Consider the following 20,974-nt stretch of genomic DNA (forward strand, 5'->3'; position numbering starts at 1 on the left):
CAAATTTCAGCTTTCTAGTGCTAACGGTTACTGAGATTATCCGCGGACGGACGGACGGACGGACAGACAGACATGGCGAAACTATAAGGGTTCCTAGTTGACTACGGAACCCTAAAAAGCAGCGTTTGCCTGTGTTACACCTGAGCAAAGAAGGAGCCTATCATAACTATAAGTATTTGGTATTGAAAATTGAACCTTATTTTATCTACAGCCGTTTCCATCAAACAGAAACGCGCAAATATCACACACAGTGCCGCCGTAGGTAACGATCGTATGTTATTTCGTTCGGAGTAATGTGTGCTTTATGAGCGAGATACAGGATTTGAACTCGCACGATATGCTATAAGGGAAAGCAAATAAAACCCAATATAAGGCTTACCCTTATGGCGTTAGTCTGAGCCGATGATAAGGGTTTTGAAAGGGTATTGGGCTATTTTAGCTAAGCGCTTTCGTTAGGGCTTTACAAGCAAAATGAAAGGGTATCGCGTCAAAAGGGTAGGGTAAGTTAAGCCTAACGAAATACCCATACAAAACCCCGTATAAGGGATAGCGGGCCGGTCCCTGGGACGGACACAGACATGGCGAAGGCGAAACTATAAGGGTTCCTAGTTGACTACGGAACCCTAAAAACGTAGCGCATCAACGCTGTAAGTGAGAGCGAGAAAGAGTTTTTTTTTTCTCTTACGTAAAGTTCATGGTTGTGGTGCGGAGCGGTCGTGTTTACCTTTAGATATCGTATGGGATTTGGATTTGTTGTTGCGTGGAGTCCATGTTATGTTTGAGAGCATCTTTCTTCTTTTAATGCGTTTTTTACTCATTCCTAAATACTTTTAGACATTTGTAAAAAAAAATTATAGTCAGACTGACATTGACGTTTGACGTTTTTCATGATATGATACGGCAACAAACGATTGAGTGCGGACGTCTCGCGCTCACGTAAAAAATTGACGAAAATAGGTGTCGTGCGCATTATTAAGTTATAATACAGAAAATAGATAAATATTGCACCATTGTGATCAGTGAACCAAGAAAAGACATTGCTAATTGATATTTATTTTTATATTGAGGCGTATTACTCGAATCGACAATCGGCACTAAATGATTACACAAATATAAATTATATTCAGGTTCTCAATTATACGAAATGGATAACGAATTCCTAGATATATCTACGAGTCTTCGTTTGCAAATCGGTTACGGTATCGGACACGTTCTAAACGATGTGTGTGCTAGTTTGTGGTTCACATACTTTTTAGTATTTTTTCATTTAGTACTAGAATTTAGTCCGTCTCAGGCGGGAAAGTTAATGTTGATAGGACAAATAGTAGACGCTGTGTCTACTCCATTCGTCGGATACTGTTCTGACCGCACAGACAACACTTTTAGCATTAGATATGGCAGAAGAAAACTCTGGCATTTATTTGGTGGGTGGATATTTCTTATCAATAATAATAATCTTACTTGCGAATTTAATTATTTTTATAGTTAATCTTGTATATTTTTTCTTTACAGGGACAGCTTGTGTATTGGGATCATTTCCATTTATATTTTCTGAGTGTATTGGGTGCAGTACGGCCCACAAGTGGGCACAGATGTTTTATTTTGCCGCGTTTATTATGATATTTCAAATTGGATGGGCAGCTGTTCAGATTTCACATTTGAGCTTGATACCGGAATTGGCTGACAGTGAACATACCAGAACACATCTTACTGCTGTCAGGTATTATTTATAAAATATTCTGCACATAATATGAATTAGTATTCACAATGTAGTAAAAATAAACTGCACCTAGCCTATGAAAGTTCTAAACTGATATTCTATTGTCCAGTTGACTTGAGAGTGAAATAATTTGAAACTGATATTATAATAGTTCTTTAGCACTTGCAACCAGATAAAACGAAAAAAATTGGCACCTCTTGGGTTTGACAATGTTGAAATTAAGCACCCCCCCCCCAGACTTGACACCTGAGGCATATGCCCCGGCTTGCCTTTTACCTAGATTAGCTCTGCTTGCAATCACATTGCAAGTGACAGTATAGTGTTGTTGGAATTTGTCAAATTCAATTTGATATGTGTTAGCCTTATAATGATGCTTTATAATTTTTGCAGTTTATAATAAACAGAGTTTCCTTCCAGGTATGGATTCACAGTATTTTCAAACTTGTTTGTGTATATGGTGACATGGGTGGTGCTACATATGACTGGAAAATGTGATACACAGGTATGTCTTCTTTTACATTAATTTATATGACTGTTTTAACTGGAACTAGATTATTTCAAGGAGTGAACATTTATTTAAATAGTAATGTGACAGATGGACAGAGTTGCACCTAAGTTGCAGCACCTTTCACAAAAGAATAACTTAATGTACAAAAGGCAAAGTTAATGCTATTTGTAAGGTATATTGGTATTATTCCTTTTCATAAAATATGCTTATAAATTTACAAAATATTATCTTTTAAGACAAAGTACATTTTTATTATTTTTAAATTCCAGCAAGTAGGCCCCGCTGATGCTTGGAAGTTCCGGCACATAGTGTACATAGTGATGAGTGTAGGAGTATTGGCATCCCTCTTGTTCCACTTAAATGTGAGGGAGAAGACAATCTACAGGCGACAGGAGCAACTGCTGGAGCAAGGCAGTCGAGAGCACCCTCACACACATATCAGCTTTTTGAAAAAGCCTGTCATGTATCAGGTAAAATTGAACCTATATCTTTTCGTAAAATTGGTCTTGTAAAAAACTTTTTTGTTTTTTATCAAGCAGAAACGTCTGCGAGCGATATTACATATTTTTAAATTAAAGGAAAAAATGGAAAAATTCACACCTCCGGCAGGACTCGAACCTGCGACCTTTGGCCTTGCCGGGGCCATCGCGCTTCCAACTGCGCCACGGAGGCCTGCTCGAGTCCTGCCGGAGGTGTGAATTTTTCCCTTTAATTTAAAAATACTTGTAAAAAACTTTTAATTTTAGAATTAGTATCACACTGATTGTTGCATGTTCCATACAAATTTCCACTCCCCATTTTAGGGAAGGGGGGTTATAAAAGAAACAAAAAGTAGTCTATGTCACTCTCCATCCCTTCAACTATCTCCACCTAAAAAATCACGTCAACTCGCCACTCCGTTTTCCGCGAAAGATGGACAAACAAACAGACACACACACACTTTCCCATTTATAACATTAGTTAGGATAATAGCCTAAGGGCCAGTTGCATCAACTACGTTTGACAGACACATCATCGTCACGCAGCAGACGTCTATGGAACATCGCATACAATAAACATTTTTTCTACTCCCGTACTGTTATTCGTGAGTTACAAGGTCGTGCATAGAACTTTAAAACCCTACATAAAAGATGTCAGGACAAGTCTATCTAGTCTATACCCTGAAAACATTTAGTAGCAGTAGCACGATATAGCTGTTACAGTTCCACAGACCAACCCCTATAGACATCTATTACAAGACGACTCGCTGTGGCCAGCCTTCCTAGTATTTGCACTGATATAAGCGCGGGCGCTCGCCGTGCCCGATCAGTATCGACCAAGTAACAGACCCGAAAGCAGCGCGTGTTTTTCGCACAAAAAAATTGGAAAAGGGTATTTTGATGCCTTAAAGATGTCCACCTGTAGTGTGAAATGGTGTGGAAAGGTAACAAGAAGCTCAAATTTAAAAACAGACGGCATTACATTCCACAAATAAGTCATATTTATAATTTATTCAGAGCCGGCATAGGTCAACTTACATTGGCCACTTACGCGTCAGTAGAGGGACAGTCATACTTCTGTCCCTTTTCATCTGGCGCGACTGCCCGCCGTCCTTGAAACGGCCAATCACAGCGCGCTTAACACATTCCCCGCCCGCTCCTCGCACCCCAAACACTGGTGACTCGTATCGCGAACCAAATATGACAAGACTGCCACTCTATAGGAGGTTCTCTGTGTACAGTTCAGTAAATACATTGCTACCAACTTAACAAACCAATTCGCAGAGTCGAGACTCCTTCGTTTTCTGCTGCGTTCATTGGCGACGCGTCGAATCGCATTCAAATGTATGAGAACTCGATTCAACTCGGCTCGATTCGTCTTAGTGGCCAGGCTTCCCATACCATAGACAGTTTTATTTTCATGTTTGCACTCAAACTGCATATTCAAAATGGTAGGCGGTCCACTAGATAACTAAGATGACTGAAAGTAGGTATTTGTTGATTTATAATTTTCTTTCAAAATAAGTGCTTGGTCGTATAGAATAGAATAGAATAGAATAGAAATCTTTATTTCTTAGAATATGGTACATACAGAGATGGTCAAGTTACAATTGGTGCGACATATTCTGCCTATATCGGCGTAGAAATATTACAATTTATTAATAACTAAGGAACTCGTTAATTGAGTAAAAACACATGTCTAGTAACCAGCCAAACATTTTCCTCTGGAAGTTATTTAAATCTGTTATTGATGCAATGTCTTTAGGAATCTTGTTATACAATTTGATTGCCATAATATATACATTTTTACTATATATGCTTAATCTATGTCTAGGAACGTATAATTTATGTGGATACCTCCCAGTAGTCTTATTATGAATAACATACGTAGAAAAAGTATTGTATGCAACGGTGTTTAACTGAGTCAAAAAATGCTCGTGGCGTCTTTATTAACAATTTTCGGCTTCGCCTCAAATTGTTACCCACGCCACTCACCTTTTTTGACCTCTTTTAACCAACAGTTGCATAATAGCTTATGCAACTGGTGGTTAAAAGAGGTCAAAAAAGGTGAGTGGCGTGGGTAACAATTTGAGGCGAAGCCGAAAATTGTTAATAAAGACGCCACGAGCATTTTTTGACTCAGTTAAACACCGTTGCATACAATACTTTTTCTACGACCAAGCACTTATTTTGAAAGAAAATTATAAATCAACAAATACCTACTTTCAGTCATCTTAGTTATCTAGTGGACCGCCTACCATTTTGAATATGCAGTTTGAGTGCAAACATGAAAATAAAACTGTCTATGGTATGGTTCTTTGAAGCCTGGCCACTAAGACGAATCGAGCCGAGTTGAATCGAGTTCTCATACATTTGAATGCGATTCGACGCGTCGCCAATGAACGCGAAGGAGTCTCGACTCTGCGAATTGGTTTGTTAAGTTGGTAGCAATGTATTTACTGAACTGTAACAGCTATATCGTGCTACTGCTACTAAATGTTTTCAGGGTATAGACTAGATAGACTTGTCCTGACATCTTTTATGTAGGGTTTTAAATTTCTATGCACGACCTTGTAACTCACGAATAACAGTACGGGAGTAGAAAAAATACTATAACGAACGCTTTAACGATGACAAATGGTTTTATGCAACCGGCCCTAAATGTAAAAGGTGGATCAAACAGAAGCAAAGTTTGTCCTAAGGGTACTAGATTACATTATACTGACTTAAGTAATCTTATACATATGACACGTATAAGTCACAAATAAACATTTAAAAGTAATTCACTTGGTAAAAAAGACTAGAAATGGAACTAATTTTTTTCTCATAAGCAACACTTACTTTTCTCATACAAAAGTGACTCAATAGTTGCCACATGCAAAACGGTTTACGTAGACGGTGGCGCCACTATTATTAAATAATAAAATGCCAAAAGAAAATTATTAAATGGAATTTTTTTCTACTCTTTTTTGGCAGGCTGTACAGTCAACCAATTGGAACCCTAGCCACTCTGCAACCATGTCAAAATGACAAGCAGTAAGAGATTTCTTAGTTTTCTTACAATCTGATTTATAACGTCACTAAATGACAAAGTTCTACAGTGGCCTAGGGTTCCAATTGGTTGACTGTACACACCCTTTATGGGATTTGAACCTAGGACCTACTTTGTAGGCACCACTCTCATAACAAAGCATAATTGTTGTTTACTACTATTACTAATTGATAATTTAAAATGCTGTTTAATTTACTGGTGTGCTACATCTATCAACATGACTAACTTCATTGTGTTACGTCCAACTGAGTAACAATACTTATTACTTAAACCTTGTTTTGGCTTTTTATCTAATGAGTCATTAACTATGTTATTGTAACATTAAGTAATATACTCATCAATTCATTATGCTATTTATCAGAATAACTACAAACATGCATAATTTATTATGTATGCTCAAACTTGAGTCATCACATCCCACATACTATATTTGGCATACTATATGAGTAAATTACCCATAGGTATCTATTTATCTAAGCCTTATGTAACAATGTTAACTTAACTGTACTTATGTACTAGTAATCTCTTATAATATAGTATTTAATAAAAAATAAATATAGTATTTAATTTGTATATAATTTATGTAATTATTTCTAAAGATAAATTATAATACCTATTTTTTTCTACCAAATCCCTAATTTCATCAATATTTAGATCGAAACTAAAAAAAATGGGATACACTTGATAGAAATATTTGCCATACAAAAATACTGGGCATACAAAAATACTATTCCTTTTCAAGGTCCTGTAGATTAAAAAAAATCTTGACATACCTAAGGCAGCGTCCCCACTCAAGCGACGCATGTCTCGCGGCGCGGAACGGACGTCTCCGCCACGCCGCCTGAATGTAATTCAAAAAACATCTCCTCAGTACATTTTGTATAGGAAGGACGTAGCGCCGCACCGCCTCGGGACATGCGTCTCTTGAGTGGGGACGGTCCCTAACCTAATTACCTTTTTTTTCAGGTAGCTGGCATATACATGAGCACTAGACTAGTGGTAAACGTAGCTCAAGTTTTAGTGCCTTTGTATCTCCACCTAACACTAGGCCTGGCGGCCAGGGCGCTAGCCGTGATACCTTTAGCCATGTACCTGGGTAGCTTGGCGGCTGCGGGCGTCCAAAGGATAGCGCCAAGATCCATTACTAGAAAAATGTACTATGTTTTTGGGACGGCGTGTGCTATGACTGGATTTTTGTGGATATACTTTGAGCTTGATGAAGATTTTAAGACTTACTTTATTTATGTAGTGGCTGTTTTAATAGGTGAGTTAACTATTTATTTAAAAAATCCTTTAAATAAGTACAGCTTGCAAAAAAGTAAAGATTAAAGAGTACCAACATTGTCCTGTCATCCCTTTCAATATGTGTGAGTAAACGAGACGAAACGATGATATTGCCACTTTTTTTTTTTACCAGGCTGTTATTGTGTGGAATGAGCTAAGGTGGAGGAATTGTTGTATTTATAAGGAAAACCTGCCGTTATACTTCTCGGTTTAAGTTTGCATATTTAATTTGTTTGCATCATTTTACCATTTACCTTATAGGAAAAACATCTACGAAACGAATTTTTGGACACATCTCAGTTTTACGATACCTGCGATCAGGTTGGAAACTGTTATGGCTATAGAACCGGTTATGACTATACAACTACCACCACTGTACACTGCCATGACCCTTACCTTATCCGACAACAGTATCTCAACAATCTCGATATCAATAAATCCTACGCTTCCTTACTATACGCAAAGAGTGTAAAATAAATAAATAAATATTATAAGACATTCTTACAAAGATGGACTGAGTCCCACGGTAAGCTCAAGAAGGCTTGTGTTGTGGGTACTCAGACAACGATATATTTAATATACAAATACTTATATACATAGAAAACATCCATGACTCAGGAACAAATATCTGTGCTCATCACACAAATACCTTAAATGCCCTTACCAGAATTCGAACCCGGGATCGCGGCGAGAGGACACGCGGGTTCGGGGGGGAGTGTACATTTAAGACCATCTCTAATTTAAATTAGGTAACTCTGTAGCTCGAATGATTATTATTTCTAAACCCTAACTTGAACACTTTTTCCAGGGTTCGGCGGTGCTATCATGCTTGTGACCAGTCTAGCGCTAACGGCGGACCTGGTGGGCGCTCAGACGGAGGCCTCGGCCTTCGTGTACGGCCTCATGAGCTTCACGGACAAGCTGGCCTGCGGCCTCGCCATCGTCCTCATACAAAACTTGTGAGTTACAACAATCTGAGCTAACTACAATTTTATGATTGAGAGAAGCATACCAATATCGCCTATACTCTGTTCTTTTAGGCAGCGTCCCCACTTAGGCGTCGCGTGTCTCGCGGCGCGCAACGGACGTCTCCGCCACGCCGCCTGAATGTAATTCGGCGGTGTGGCGGAGACGTCCGTTGCGCACCGCGAGACATGCGTCTTATGAGTGTGGATGGTAGCTTGAAAGGCATTTAAAAGAATGTAAACAAATAGGTAATTTGGACATTTTCGGGTAGTTACAACATTTATCGGTTAACCAACCAAATACTTAAATACTTCCGTACAGGAACTTCTAAAGCATTATGATTTGTATAGAGTAATTTTTGAGTTTGCCAAGCATACCTTCGGCCTATTGTAAATTACTAATTTGTTTGTTGTTGTTTATGTATTTTTTGTATCGTTGTATGTCTCTGTTTGAGCTGATGGCCGTGTTGCCAATGCTCTGAATAAATAAATAAAAAACCGGCCAAGAGCGTTTCGGGCCACGCTCAGTGTAGGGTTCCGTAGTTTTCCGTATTTTTCTCAAAAACTACTGAACCTATCAAGTTCAAAACAATTTTCCTAGAAAGTCTTTATAAAGTTCTACTTTTGTGATTTTTTCATATTTTTTAAACATATGGTTCAAAAGTTAGAGGGGGGGGGGACGCACTTTTTTTTCCTTTAGGAGCGATTATTTCCGAAAATATTAATATTATCAAAAAACGATCTTAGTAAACCCTTATTCATTTTTTATTACCTATCCAACAATATATCACACGTTGGGGTTGGAATGAAAAAAAAATATCAGCCCCCACTTTACATATAGGGGGGGTACCCTAATAAAACATTTTTTTCCATTTTTTATTTTTGCACTTTGTTGGCGTGATTGATATACATATTGGTACCAAATTTCAGCTTTCTAGTGCTAACGGTTACTGAGATTATCCGCGGACGGACGGACGGACGGACGGACAGACAGACATGGCGAAACTATAACGGTTCCTAGTTGACTACGGAACCCTAAAAATAACCAACCAAATGTAAATCCCAAGTGGATCTGTCACTGAGTGACTATTTTTTCATTTACCCTCAACTGGCATAAGGAATAAGGAGCCTTTTGAGGGTAGATTTTGTTTAAATTTATTTAAATACCTAAAGATACAGATTATAGAAACGAGGTTGCTGGCAATCGTAAAACCAGCCTGCAATCTAGGATTGCTAACCCTTTGTTTCCCGTCGTCTATTATTTTACTCTTTTCTCTTCTTATGTTACTTAGACACAAAGACTACAAAGAGGTCGTGTGCCCCACAAGTACTAACACTTGTACAAATACATATGATTAAGTTAGGAGGTATACATTATGCTCTAGATACTCTAGATATGCAAGTAGGTATCTACTCCACGTTATCAGTACGCACATGTTCAGAATTGTTGCTGTGACACATATTCTTTACAATGCGAAAGTATTATGTATGTGATCTATAAATGTTACTGTGGCTGTAACACTTCTATGGAATGTGACTGCAATAAGTAGGTACCTATCTGAAGGTTATTGTATTATCAGGTAGATATCTATTACATAATAGTAAATAGATAAGAAATAGGACTGCTAATCATAACAACATCAACATAACATTAACGTATTTTACCTTGAATTGAATTACCTACAAACTTATCTACGTAAGTACCTATGTAGGGACCTACTGTTATAGTAAAAAAATATTTTAGCCTCTAAAATACTTCACTAAATATACAGGGTGGAAAAATCGAATGCCACATGGATGGCAACTACCTTAAATATTGTAAATAGCACATTTTGTGTAAGGGAGACTTTCTTTTGTTTTTAACCCCCGACGCAAAAACGAAGGGGTGTTATAAGTTTGACGTGTCTGTCTGTGTGTATGTCTGTCTGTTTGTCTGTCTGTTTGTGTGTGTGTCTGTCTGTGGCATCGTAGCGCTCGAACGGATGAACCGATTTTGATTTAGTTTTTTTTATCTGAAAGCTGAGTTAGTCGGGAGTGTTCTTAGCCATGTTTCATGAAAATCGGTCCACTAGGTCGCGGTCGGAGGTTTTTTCAAAATTTTAATTTTGTGGTTAGGTTATTAAAAACAAAAAAAAGTCTCCCTTACACAAAATGTGCTATTTACAATATTTAAGGTAGTTGCCATCAATGTGGCATTCGATTTTTCCACCCTGTATAGTAAACTAATGCTACACTACATGTCGTTAGATTGTCACAACCCACTCATTGTTGTCATTTTTTAACCCCCGACGCAAAAACGACGGAGTGTTATAAGTTTGACGTGTCTGTCTGTGTGTGTGTCTGTCTGTCTGTCTGTCCGTCTGTCTGTCTGTCTGTGTGTGTGTCTGTCTGTGGCATCGTAGCTCCCGAACGGATGAACCGATTTCGATTTAGTTTTTTTTGTTGGAAAGCTGAGTTAGTCGGGAGTGTTCTTAGCCATGTTTTATGAAAATCGGTCCACTATGTCGCGGTCGGGGGTTTTTTCAAAATTTTAATTTTTTTACAAATTAGTATCATAAAACTATGAACAACCACTGTCGTAGCAAATGAATTAACTGGAGTATCTAGTAGAAATCTAATCTAATAATCTTAAATGTATTTATTTATCATTTACAATCAAAATTTAATTCGTCAAAAATACAGACAACACACGAATACAGTAGGTATCAAAGTATTAGTACTAACTTTAATGTTTCTACGAGTCAAAGACATGTAACTCTGTATAGACACAGACAGCTACAGTCTAAGAAAAAAACGTACCTCAGAACCATATAGAAATAGGTACGGTGGCCTAGATGGCGTTACACCTTTGGGGAACGCTCGGCTAGATGGCGCTAATATTAATATTTGACATTTTAACACATATCAAGCTAAGAATATGGGCCATTTGTCAAAACTGAGGTTCAAAAGTTTTAAGCTTGTGTCGAGAGATGGCTGTCTATGCACTGTGATTACACATTACTTTGACAGTAACTGTCTATAATACTCGATCCTCTTTGCTACGAGTAAAAGGTTGATTAACAATTGAGCGAACTTAATTAGATTATTATTTTCAGCGCGGAAGGCGCCGACTCGTCCTACTATCGCTACGTAATGGCGTGGGTGTGCGGCGGGGCAGCGCTCACGGGCTTGACGCTCACACTGCTGCTGCCGCGGCTCACGGCCGACTTGACGCCTCTAGCTAGTGACGGTAGGTGTCGCTACTCTCTTACAACTAGACTATATGGTGTGTAAGTCACTTAAAAATAATATGACGGAAGGAACAGACTCGTCATACTACGGTGTGCGGCGGGGCTGCGCTCACCGGCTTGACGCTCACACTGCTGCTGCCGCGGCTCACGGCCGACTTGACGCCTCTAGCTAGTGACGGTAGGTGTCGCTACTCTCTTACAACTAGACTATATGGTGTGTAAGTCACTTATATTATAAATAATATGACGGAAGGAACAGACTCGTCATACTACGGTGTGCGGCGGGGCTGCGCTCACCGGCTTGACGCTCACACTGCTGCTGTCGCGGCTCACGGCCGACTTGACGCCTCTAGCTAACTAGTGACGGTAGGCACAGATTAATAATAAGTTACTAACGTAACAGATACTTCACAGTTTCTAGCATAGGTAAATATATAGAACCTTAATTATAAAATTAACTTATTGCAATTTGCAAAGTAAGAATCAGAATAATCTGCAACGTATTCTAATTCTAATCATAGGTATATTCTTTGTATTTATGTGTAGGCTTGGAAGTAATATGCAGATTGTTTATTCAGTTACTTTTTACGTACAAGTACAATTATTTTTATTCAAATTAATAAGTATCTATTTGTCTACATATACGTGAACGTACTTTGTATTCATATCAATGCAAGCTCTGTCTACCCCGCAAGGGATATAGGCGCGATTATATGTAGTATGTATGTTTTCACTAATATCCACCGCTACCTATATTATAAAACAGAAAAAAAAAGATCACTAGTACTAATAAATAAATTACTACGTAATACTCAGAAAAGTAATACGCGCCGCGCGACTACACAGGCGGGCGTTTCGTGGCCCTCTGCCACTTGTTACGCCGGCGGAACGGCTAGCGTGTAGGTACTTAACGAGCGACCGCGAGCGAGTGACGGGGGCCTGCGGTAGGTGTCGATACTCTCTTACAACTAGACTGTATGGTGTGTACTTGTGTAGGTCTCTTATAACTAGATAATGGAAGGAGTTGAGGCTACTGCTACAAAATTACGTAGGTGTGCGGTGCGGTGGGGAAGGGCGGATCCAGCTTCGTACTCAGGGGGCAGGGGATCACGTGGTCAGTGTGTGTGCCCAGTCCAAGCTCCAGGGAGGGGGTCACGTTGACCCCCCATTGCCAATTAGTCTTGTATAGGTGAACAAAAAATAGGAAACCGCCCTAAAGAAATTACAAAAATAAATTAAGATACAAGACATTTATTTGAGATATTTTTCCTTTTTTCAGAAAACATTGAAAATGTGTCAGAAGATTCAACCACAGCACCATTAGAGTGAAGATATGATCTAGTGTACCTTATACCAGTATTTAGCACAATTATGTCTAGCAAATTTTATAGCACAATAATCTCATCATGTGATATAATTTAACAATGTCCTACGCTCCTTATAAACAGTACAATTAAACTTATATTGACCGGGATATAGACCGTGATTACCTTTTTGACTGCGTCGAAATATCGGGAGCTCGACAAAAATCAAAAAGGTAATCACGGTCTATATCCCGGTCAATATAAGTCTAATGAAAATAACCGTGAATCATTCAAAACTCTTAGTACAATTAATTTAAATTCATCTATATAATATTTAATTACAATCAAATTTATGTTTAAGTACTTATGTGATGTTTTCTTATGGTCAGGAGGTCGCAATCGACTGTGGCACTGCGTATTACTTACTACGCCATCTGGCGTTCAAAATGTTAAGTTTACCGCAGTAGGGTAAGTTCCATTATTACCATTCGATGAAATACCTAAATAGGTAGTTAAGATTTTTATAAAAGTGATGTGATGCAAGTGACATGGATGACTTGGACTGTGTGAGAGCTGATATAAAATGAATGCCAGTGAGTGATGGGATGATGGGTGACAGAGAGCATGGGAGAGAAATGCTGTACTGAACCCACGTGACAGCCCAGTCACAAACATAGGTCTAAGGTGACAACAGAGATTGACGGCTATATGTTAGAGCGAGACACAGCTATGGGATGGGATCTTTCATTCGTACCTATGGCAGCAGCTTGTTGTTAACATCTTAGACCAATGTCTTGAATGGGATAAGTGCAAGCGAATTATGAATTATAGAGTTTTAATTCATACATTCCATAGCATTAATAATTACCCACTATTACAAAATGATTTAAATAAAATGTGTTGTTATAGTATGTATATTTTAATCATTGTTATTTTCTATTAAAATTTGGTAACATGGAAAAATAATTCTGTTACTATCAGGTAGCTACTGATACTGTGATTAGTTCTCGATTTGCTGGACGTCCATCTGTATTCAGATTGTGGAGTCCCAAATATACTGCAGTCAATCGGTCAAAATAGGAATTATTTATCCAATACATTAATTAGTAAGTATACAAATAAATTATATCAATTTCACCATTTTAATATATACTCTAAAATGACTGGATATTAATGTTGAATTCATGTTTGTGTATAGAAAAATATATATTTGTAAAATAGTACAGAATGAAAAGTGTAAAATTAAGAATTTTAAATAAATGTAATTGAAATTATTGCTTGTATGTAATTTATATTGAGGTCTTATTTGTCTGATGATTTCAAGATAATTGATCCTTTTACTATTAACTTGGTACTACTATTTTTTACTAGTAACAGTCAGGTCAGGAGGAAGAAATGAAACAATAATGTCTAAATAAATATTTAATTGGTATCACAAAAGCTTGCCTTGCCTTGCATTGCAGTTTTTTTTATTAAATCTATTACAAGAATACTTTATAAGCTTAACATTTGAAGCACATTGCTTGAAAATGACCTACAGTCTTTACAATTTTGGTAGAAATTAGGTAAAAAGTTAAAAATGTTCAGTCAGTAGCAGTTAAAGCAACCACCGTAAAGCGGACCTCTTCAGGGTCTCTGGCAATGAACTCCTTGCAAACTTTAGCTGCATCATCTAGTAGACTATCAGCAGTTGTTGGTCCATGGTTAACTGGGAAAGCCTTACGCCCATCCAGTTCATATAATGCACCATCTTTGTGTACAAATGTAATAAAATGATGATTGACAGGATCTTCAGCACCAGGAGTGTTTGTTTGTCCCTCCTGTGCCAATTCCTTATGAGCATTGATAATACCTTCAGTCTTCTCCAGCAAAGCACCACGAGCCGCTGCATCCAGTCCTTTAGATTCATCTAGGAACTTTTTCATTACACCATCGTTCAGCTGGATCTTATCAGTATTATTAGCAACGCTATGTACCAAGGCAATAGTACCACAAGCATTGCTTAGATTCTGCTTCATATAAAAAATATTGCTAGAAACTTCCTGCCCTTTAGATAAAATATCACTTTCCTCATCCTGTTTGTGCTGCTCGTATTTCTCAGATATCGGGAAAAGCAGCATCACGGCAAGTACAGGGCGAGGCACCCAGGAGAGCATTTCGGAGTCCAGCCCCATAACATCAACAATCGACCAGCTGCTCGGCACACCCAGTTTCTGAAGGAATTTGTTCATAACCTCCGGGTTAGATTCCAACGGAATGAGAGCTTCGGTTGCCATTTTCTCTTATTCTGAAAATACATATGTAAGGTTACCGGCGTCTTTTGTTTGTTCTAAAATAACGATTTGAATCTTATGTATTTTGGTGTATTTAATCCAAAAGTGTAACAAAAACACATACCGATTATAATTTACTCAACAGCGAGTCCGTTCTCCCGTAAGATTCTTCTCTAATGCTATAAAAGAAGATGGATCAATAAAATACACCCTCAAAGTAACTTTATTTTGTCAATGCTAAAGCCACAGATGATAATATACGTAAATCTGTCAAATTTTGAGCTTAGTCATGGTCTATGGTATCAGAACGATAAAGGAAGCTCCACACCTGGCAAATGATTAAACCAAAAAATTGGTTGTCTGTAAAGTCCGTTTACGGACGGTAGTTTGACGTGGTTTGACGTGATAACGTCAAACATTACCGTAGTATAGATTCAATATAGATTAAAAGATGAGATTTTCAAATGCAAGAATTACTTACCTACCTCTATATTGCCGCAATTGTATTGAACACACATGAAAATCACAATAACATTTCACTTCACTTTATAAATATTTAAGTTCACGTGTATCTTTTATGCTAGGCTGATCGAGTGGAAGGGAGATAGATGCAGCACGAACCGAAATGAGCCGATCATGCCTCTCTCTCGTTCGTGCCGCGCTCTCGCTTGCGGAACGGGACAATGACGTCATCTTTTTCGGGCATGCAGCCCGTAGTGACGAGTTAGAAAAAAACTAAGTTAAAGATGTTCCAATAAACAGGGAATAAAATAAAATAAAAATTACATGGTTTCCTGAATCATCGGAACTGAACCCGCCCCCTTGTCACACTTCGTCGACCCCTTCTCCACCCTTCTCTCCCCCTTAACATGTGACGTAATTTATGGATGAGCCCTTAAGAAGTTATAAAGGCCGTACTACACTTATTGAGGCATTATAGTACATTACGATACAAGTGCGTAAAAAAGGAAGTTCGAAACGAGTGGCGATAAATTAAAACACGACCGAAGGGAGTGTTTTAAATCGACACGAGTTACGAATTTCCTTATCGCACGTGTATCGAACGACGTTTTTCAGTACAGATGGCCCTCCAAAGTACGATACACGTGCGAAAAGGAAATTCGTAGGTCGTGTTTTAATTTATCGCCACTCGTTTCGAACTTAACACACGTGGACACACTTTTTGACCTAACTACACAATTTAGTTTAATAATTCTAAATCTATGATGAGTTCAGACGGGATATGTTCTGTCAAAAAGTCGTATAAATTAAAATAATTAATTTTGTAACGAGAACAACACCGAACGACCACGGGCGCGCCATCTGTCGCAGCTGTGGTGCTTTACTCAGGTCACACGCTCGCGCGCAGCGCGCACCCCGCGCCGTTACAACCATACCGAGCGCATCGATCAGCCGCTTAGTTCCTACGCGCGCCAATAGATGGCGCTCTCGCTCTCTTGGGAAACGGGACAATGACGTCATCTTTTTCGTGCGTGCTGCCCGTAGTAACGAGTTATTAGACGTTATCACGTCAATATGTAAATCTATGGAGGCGGTACGCCCGTCTATTAATACTATTTGACAAAAAAGAAAACAAATGTGTCTATTTTTGTCTATGTAATAACTGTCACTTTCTTTAAAAAAAAACCTGCGCAATCTATGATTTCTACTACTTTGCTAGTTTCGTTATGTTACCTATTCATAATTCTTGTTTTAATTTATTTCTATGTATAATTTGTCCTTTACTGAAATTGTTTTGAACAGAGTATGGCTTCGTTTATTTTTACATGTATATATTACAACAAAGAACAACTAAACTTTTATGGAAAATAGTAAAAGCGTACCTGATTTTATATACAATGGCTATTTGCGAATTGAGAGGGTTGTTATTGACCGTTTGTATTATCGAATTGGTATGTATATTTTGTAATTCAACATTGATATGATAAGTTGTAATTTTATTTAAATTTATAACATTATTTTACCTTTGCAGATCATCACCGTACAACGACAAGTGTTTGACTTCTTAGGTTTCATGTGGGTACCCATAATTGCTAACTTCGTGAATATTCTGCTAATAATATTTGGTTCTTTTGGAGCAGTTCAGTACATCACGAAGTACCTCGTAGCGGTAAGTAACATGACTCATTTTCTTGACTATTGTTTATGTACATAATTATAATGATTCATAAATAATTGCTGTGACTGTGCTGACCTATTTTAACTGCACTGTTATTTAAATATTATTAATTTGCTATTGTGCAGCACATATTGCTTGTATTTATACATTGCTGCAAAATCATTTATATGATAATATTGATAATGTTAGTAGGTCCACTTTATCATCATGTTACGTTTGGATGTAAAAAATTTGTTATGCTATTGCTATTCTACTAAGGTACTGTTTGTCTTTTTCAGTATGCAATATGGAGTTTCATGTGGCTAACATGGAATATATTTTTAATATGCTACTATCTTAATCTTGGATCATTGAATAGGGTATGTTTTTCAAACACATAATTATTACTTACACAAAATATTTATATTTGTAATAAAATGATTATATCTCCCTTATTTGTGTGAATGTGAAGTGCCAAAGTGTGAATGAGTAAATTTCTAATTAAATAATCTTATAGGAATTACCAAGTAACCAGATACCTATAAAGCATAGGGAGTGAAGCAGGGATTGGGACTGATATTCAATATCATATTTTGTATTATTTTTCTTTTAACTATGTGAGAGTTTACGGGATGATTTTATAATGAAATGAAATGTTTGCTGGGGGCAGTATCATTTGGCTTATGGTCCTTAACAATTGATAGGGATCATGCTGTGTGGCACCATCAGTGCTATTAACAGGTTATGTTATGACATATTAAATAGGAATGTCCAAACAGAGCATGCCCGTGTCCTAGTGCAGCAGTTGGATAATCCAGACATGCCTCAGCCAAGGCAGTGCGCCCAAGCACATCAAACTAGCCACTTCTTTACAGTCGGTTTCTTTTTATCCAGGAAAGTGGCCTTCTATCCTTTGGGACCGGCAGTGTTAGCTGGTGGGAAGGAAACGGCTGGGGCTGCCAGACAGTATGGAGCGAGGAAGATGGCCCTGGCTCACTGAGGCCCACTCGTGTGGACGGCTGTTTCCTCCCGTGGCACCATGTGGAGCTTACACAGTCCGCTGTAGCAGCTGTTCTCACAATTGCTGCATTGCCACTCTCCATCCTTTTGACTATTCAGTCATATAAGAGAAGAAAACCATCAGGGACATCAGGTAAATGGTATACTTATAACAAATTGCATATGGCAATTACTATGTTTACTTCTGAGTCACAAAAGACTCCTTTTGTTTTAAAAGTTAAGGCGAACCTGCATTTCTCTTAATTTAACATGATTCCTGATGAGGTCCTTTTTCTTAGTTTATTTTCCCCAAAAGTTTTTGAAAAGGTTTCTTAGGTGATGTGTCATGTTATTTCGTTACAGTAAAAGGCACCCTACCGCGGCGGCCAGTCTACACGATAGAGCTCAGCCCCACCGAAACGAACGTAAGCGAAAGTTCTCTAAAACCGATGACGCCGCGTCGAGTCAAGCGCAGGTCCGGCTCGCGGGGCACCAACTCGTCCGTCCGAAGATCCCGACGATCGTACCGGAACAACGGCTACCTCGCGTCCACCGCCTCGCTGCCCCGCGAACCGCGTTCTCGCCCCACGTCAGCGCATTCCTCCTATTCTAATTTCCACGCCGCGCGTCCGGCGTCCTACCACGCGCCCGAGCCGGAGGCGAGCCGCCCCCGCGACGTGTACGAGCCGCCGCCCCCGACCGAGGCGGTCACCGTCACGCAGCGGTACGACACGATCCGCGGGCCCGGCGCCGGCTACGACGTCGCCGGACCCTACGACCGGGCCCAGTACGACCACCGCCACTACGAGTCGAACCCGACGTACGGCAACGTGCAGTACTCTGCGCACTACGAGGGCCGGGCGGAGATGCCGTGCGAGTCGCCGTACGGGCGCGGAGGCGGGCACTCGGCGGACGGCTGGGAGGCGCTGCCGCCGCCCGCGCCGCCCTACAGCGCGCGCGCCACGCCGCAGGCGCCCGGCCCGCCCGCCTACCAGCAGAACGACTACAACATGATGCCCTAGTTACTACTTTTCTATTTGTATTTACGCCTACTAATCTCACACGGTTGCGATACTTTTTGCTTCAAAAAGTGATAATTTTACCTTAAAGTTGCTCACGTACAGGTAGATGCGGCTGACTTGTAATGATTACTATGTGCCTTTTTCCAGTGACTGTTCTCTAGCTCAATTTTATTGTCTTTTTGTGATGTCGGCGATGCGTCCGTTGTGATCGTCTGATGCTTCTTAGACGTATTTGCATTTTCCTAAAGTATTGTTTACTTAAGACTTTCTGTACTAATAAGAATCTCTTTGTTGTGATGTATAAAATACATTCCCTTTATTCTTTGTTAGGTTTAAGATTGTGACGCCTGTTATTTTTACTGTTGAATGTAAGAAGTGTTTTAATGATCGAATTTGTACTTAGCACGAGTTAAATGTTATTTTATAAAAAATACACAGATTTAAACATTTGACAGAGTACACAATACATTTTATCAATATGTGTTACAAGTTATATTACATTCCGTTCTAATGTTCTCACTGTTATACTCGTAATAGCAAAATCAACAACGATATTGCTGCCATGAATAGAATAATACCTAGTGTATCAAAATCATTCCAACCGTAACAAAATGTAACTTACATACAATTGTAAGTTACATTTTGTACACACTTTAAAAAGTAAGATAAATCTACAGATCGAATCTTATTTTTTGCGCTGTATCGCTGATTGAATCTCAATATTCGTATACATTCTTACCCCCTTATTCATAAACGTACGTACTCTAAACTTATCAAGCCGATAAAGTTCGTTTGTCCTTTTCTATCACACCAATACGTCGGAAGTCGGTAAGATAACTTTAGAGTACGTTTATGAATAAGGGGGTTAATCTCTTACATATCTTTACCAATACAAATAATAGTTAATGTAATCTTGCCAAGTGTCCTTTGTATTGTAATGTTGTCCGTCCAAGTAACATTAAAGCAATATATATGACAAGATATAAATGTTAGATCTGTATTGCAAGTTCGTAGTTCAAACAACTAAGGTAATTTTACTCTAAGCGTCCTATTGTTGTGAATCGACATGTTAAATGTGGTCCAATATTTAATTACTAGAAAAATGAGCTTTATTAGTTTTAAGTCAAGTAATTATTTTTTAGTTTATTTTAAAGAAAACTTTCCAGGTAATTTTATACCAAATACACACTTATGGATAAAAATGATGTTATTTATTTAGAAACCTATAAATTTAATAATTATGTTCTACCTGTTCAAAAATAATTAATCACTACAATGTGTACGATCTGTAGGTAGGTGCCTAGGTGTAGGAGGCAGCCACATGATACATTGATTGATTGTTATGTTATAAAAGAGACGATACCACGATATTGTCACTTTAATGTCTATTCTTTTTTGTACCGGGACCGGGGTACAGCTATGGAGCTAATATATTATATTATATGCTTTCACATGGGTAAAACGTCGCTTACGTAAAGCATGAGATTCATGTCACACTCGCTTACGTGTAAGCCTTGCCATACACATTACAGGTTACATTGATAGCCCGATAGAAATCTATCAATCTTGAGATGGGTCGAGATTTCAATTAAATACAATTTGTAATCGAGCATTGAAATTTATTCACTTTTATTAATAAATAAATCTTAAATTACCTTAAAATATACTAACAAGGCTGCGCAACAATCATATCACATTACATTCCATACAATCGACGTCTTTCAAAGACAAATGCAAATATTGCTAACCATAACAAATGAGATTTGGTTTTAGAGATTTAAAAAATACTTATACAGGGAACTTACACAATCTATTTTTTTACATTCAACCACACAATCATCAACATTAGGCCAACTTATAATTAGAACCCATTGGTTCTTTAGAACAGCACGGGAAGCATGGTCGCGCGATAAATGATAAAACATCTGGCCGTCCCTATCGCACTTACTAATAGTGCGATAGGGACGGCCTGATATTTTATCGTCTATCGCGCGACCATGCTTCCCGTGCTGGAGTGTG

The 20,974-nt window shown here is 38.5% G+C and overlaps 3 protein-coding genes across 4 annotated transcripts; 2 read left to right on the forward strand and 1 right to left on the reverse strand.

Annotated features, from left to right (window-relative positions):
* The first annotated feature begins 897 nt into the window (after positions 1-897).
* LOC125225361 (major facilitator superfamily domain-containing protein 12-like) lies at positions 898-12,688 on the forward strand. Its single transcript, XM_048129033.1, has 8 exons — positions 898-1,424; positions 1,513-1,720; positions 2,138-2,222; positions 2,498-2,698; positions 6,726-7,023; positions 7,852-8,002; positions 11,104-11,237; positions 12,518-12,688. The coding sequence occupies exons 1-8, from the start codon at positions 1,145-1,147 to the stop codon at positions 12,565-12,567; spliced, it is 1,407 nt and encodes a 468-aa protein (XP_047984990.1). The 5' UTR covers positions 898-1,144; the 3' UTR covers positions 12,568-12,688.
* Positions 12,689-13,951: 1,263 nt separating this feature from the next.
* LOC125225508 (ubiquitin carboxyl-terminal hydrolase isozyme L3) lies at positions 13,952-15,096 on the reverse strand. Its single transcript, XM_048129257.1, has 2 exons — positions 14,940-15,096; positions 13,952-14,829 (listed from the first exon to the last, which is right to left on the reverse strand). Exon 2 carries the CDS (start codon positions 14,816-14,818, stop codon positions 14,126-14,128), a length of 693 nt encoding a protein of 230 aa, XP_047985214.1. The 5' UTR covers positions 14,819-14,829; positions 14,940-15,096; the 3' UTR covers positions 13,952-14,125.
* Positions 15,097-16,482: 1,386 nt separating this feature from the next.
* Positions 16,483-20,811, forward strand: LOC125225619. 2 transcript variants are annotated; one of them, XM_048129422.1, is made up of 5 exons: positions 16,483-16,728; positions 16,809-16,946; positions 17,234-17,314; positions 17,829-18,087; positions 18,297-20,811. In XM_048129422.1, exons 1-5 carry the CDS (start codon positions 16,603-16,605, stop codon positions 18,953-18,955), a joined length of 1,263 nt encoding a protein of 420 aa, XP_047985379.1. In that variant the 5' UTR covers positions 16,483-16,602; the 3' UTR covers positions 18,956-20,811. The 2 variants fall into 2 exon arrangements, with proteins under 2 accessions (XP_047985379.1, XP_047985380.1); XM_048129423.1 differs by lacking the exons at positions 16,483-16,728; positions 16,809-16,946 and adding an exon at positions 17,024-17,139.
* Positions 20,812-20,974: the final 163 nt, after the last annotated feature.

Source organism: Leguminivora glycinivorella, chromosome 4, assembly GCF_023078275.1.
Source record: "Leguminivora glycinivorella isolate SPB_JAAS2020 chromosome 4, LegGlyc_1.1, whole genome shotgun sequence".
In the NCBI taxonomy this organism is placed as follows: domain Eukaryota; kingdom Metazoa; phylum Arthropoda; class Insecta; order Lepidoptera; family Tortricidae; genus Leguminivora; species Leguminivora glycinivorella.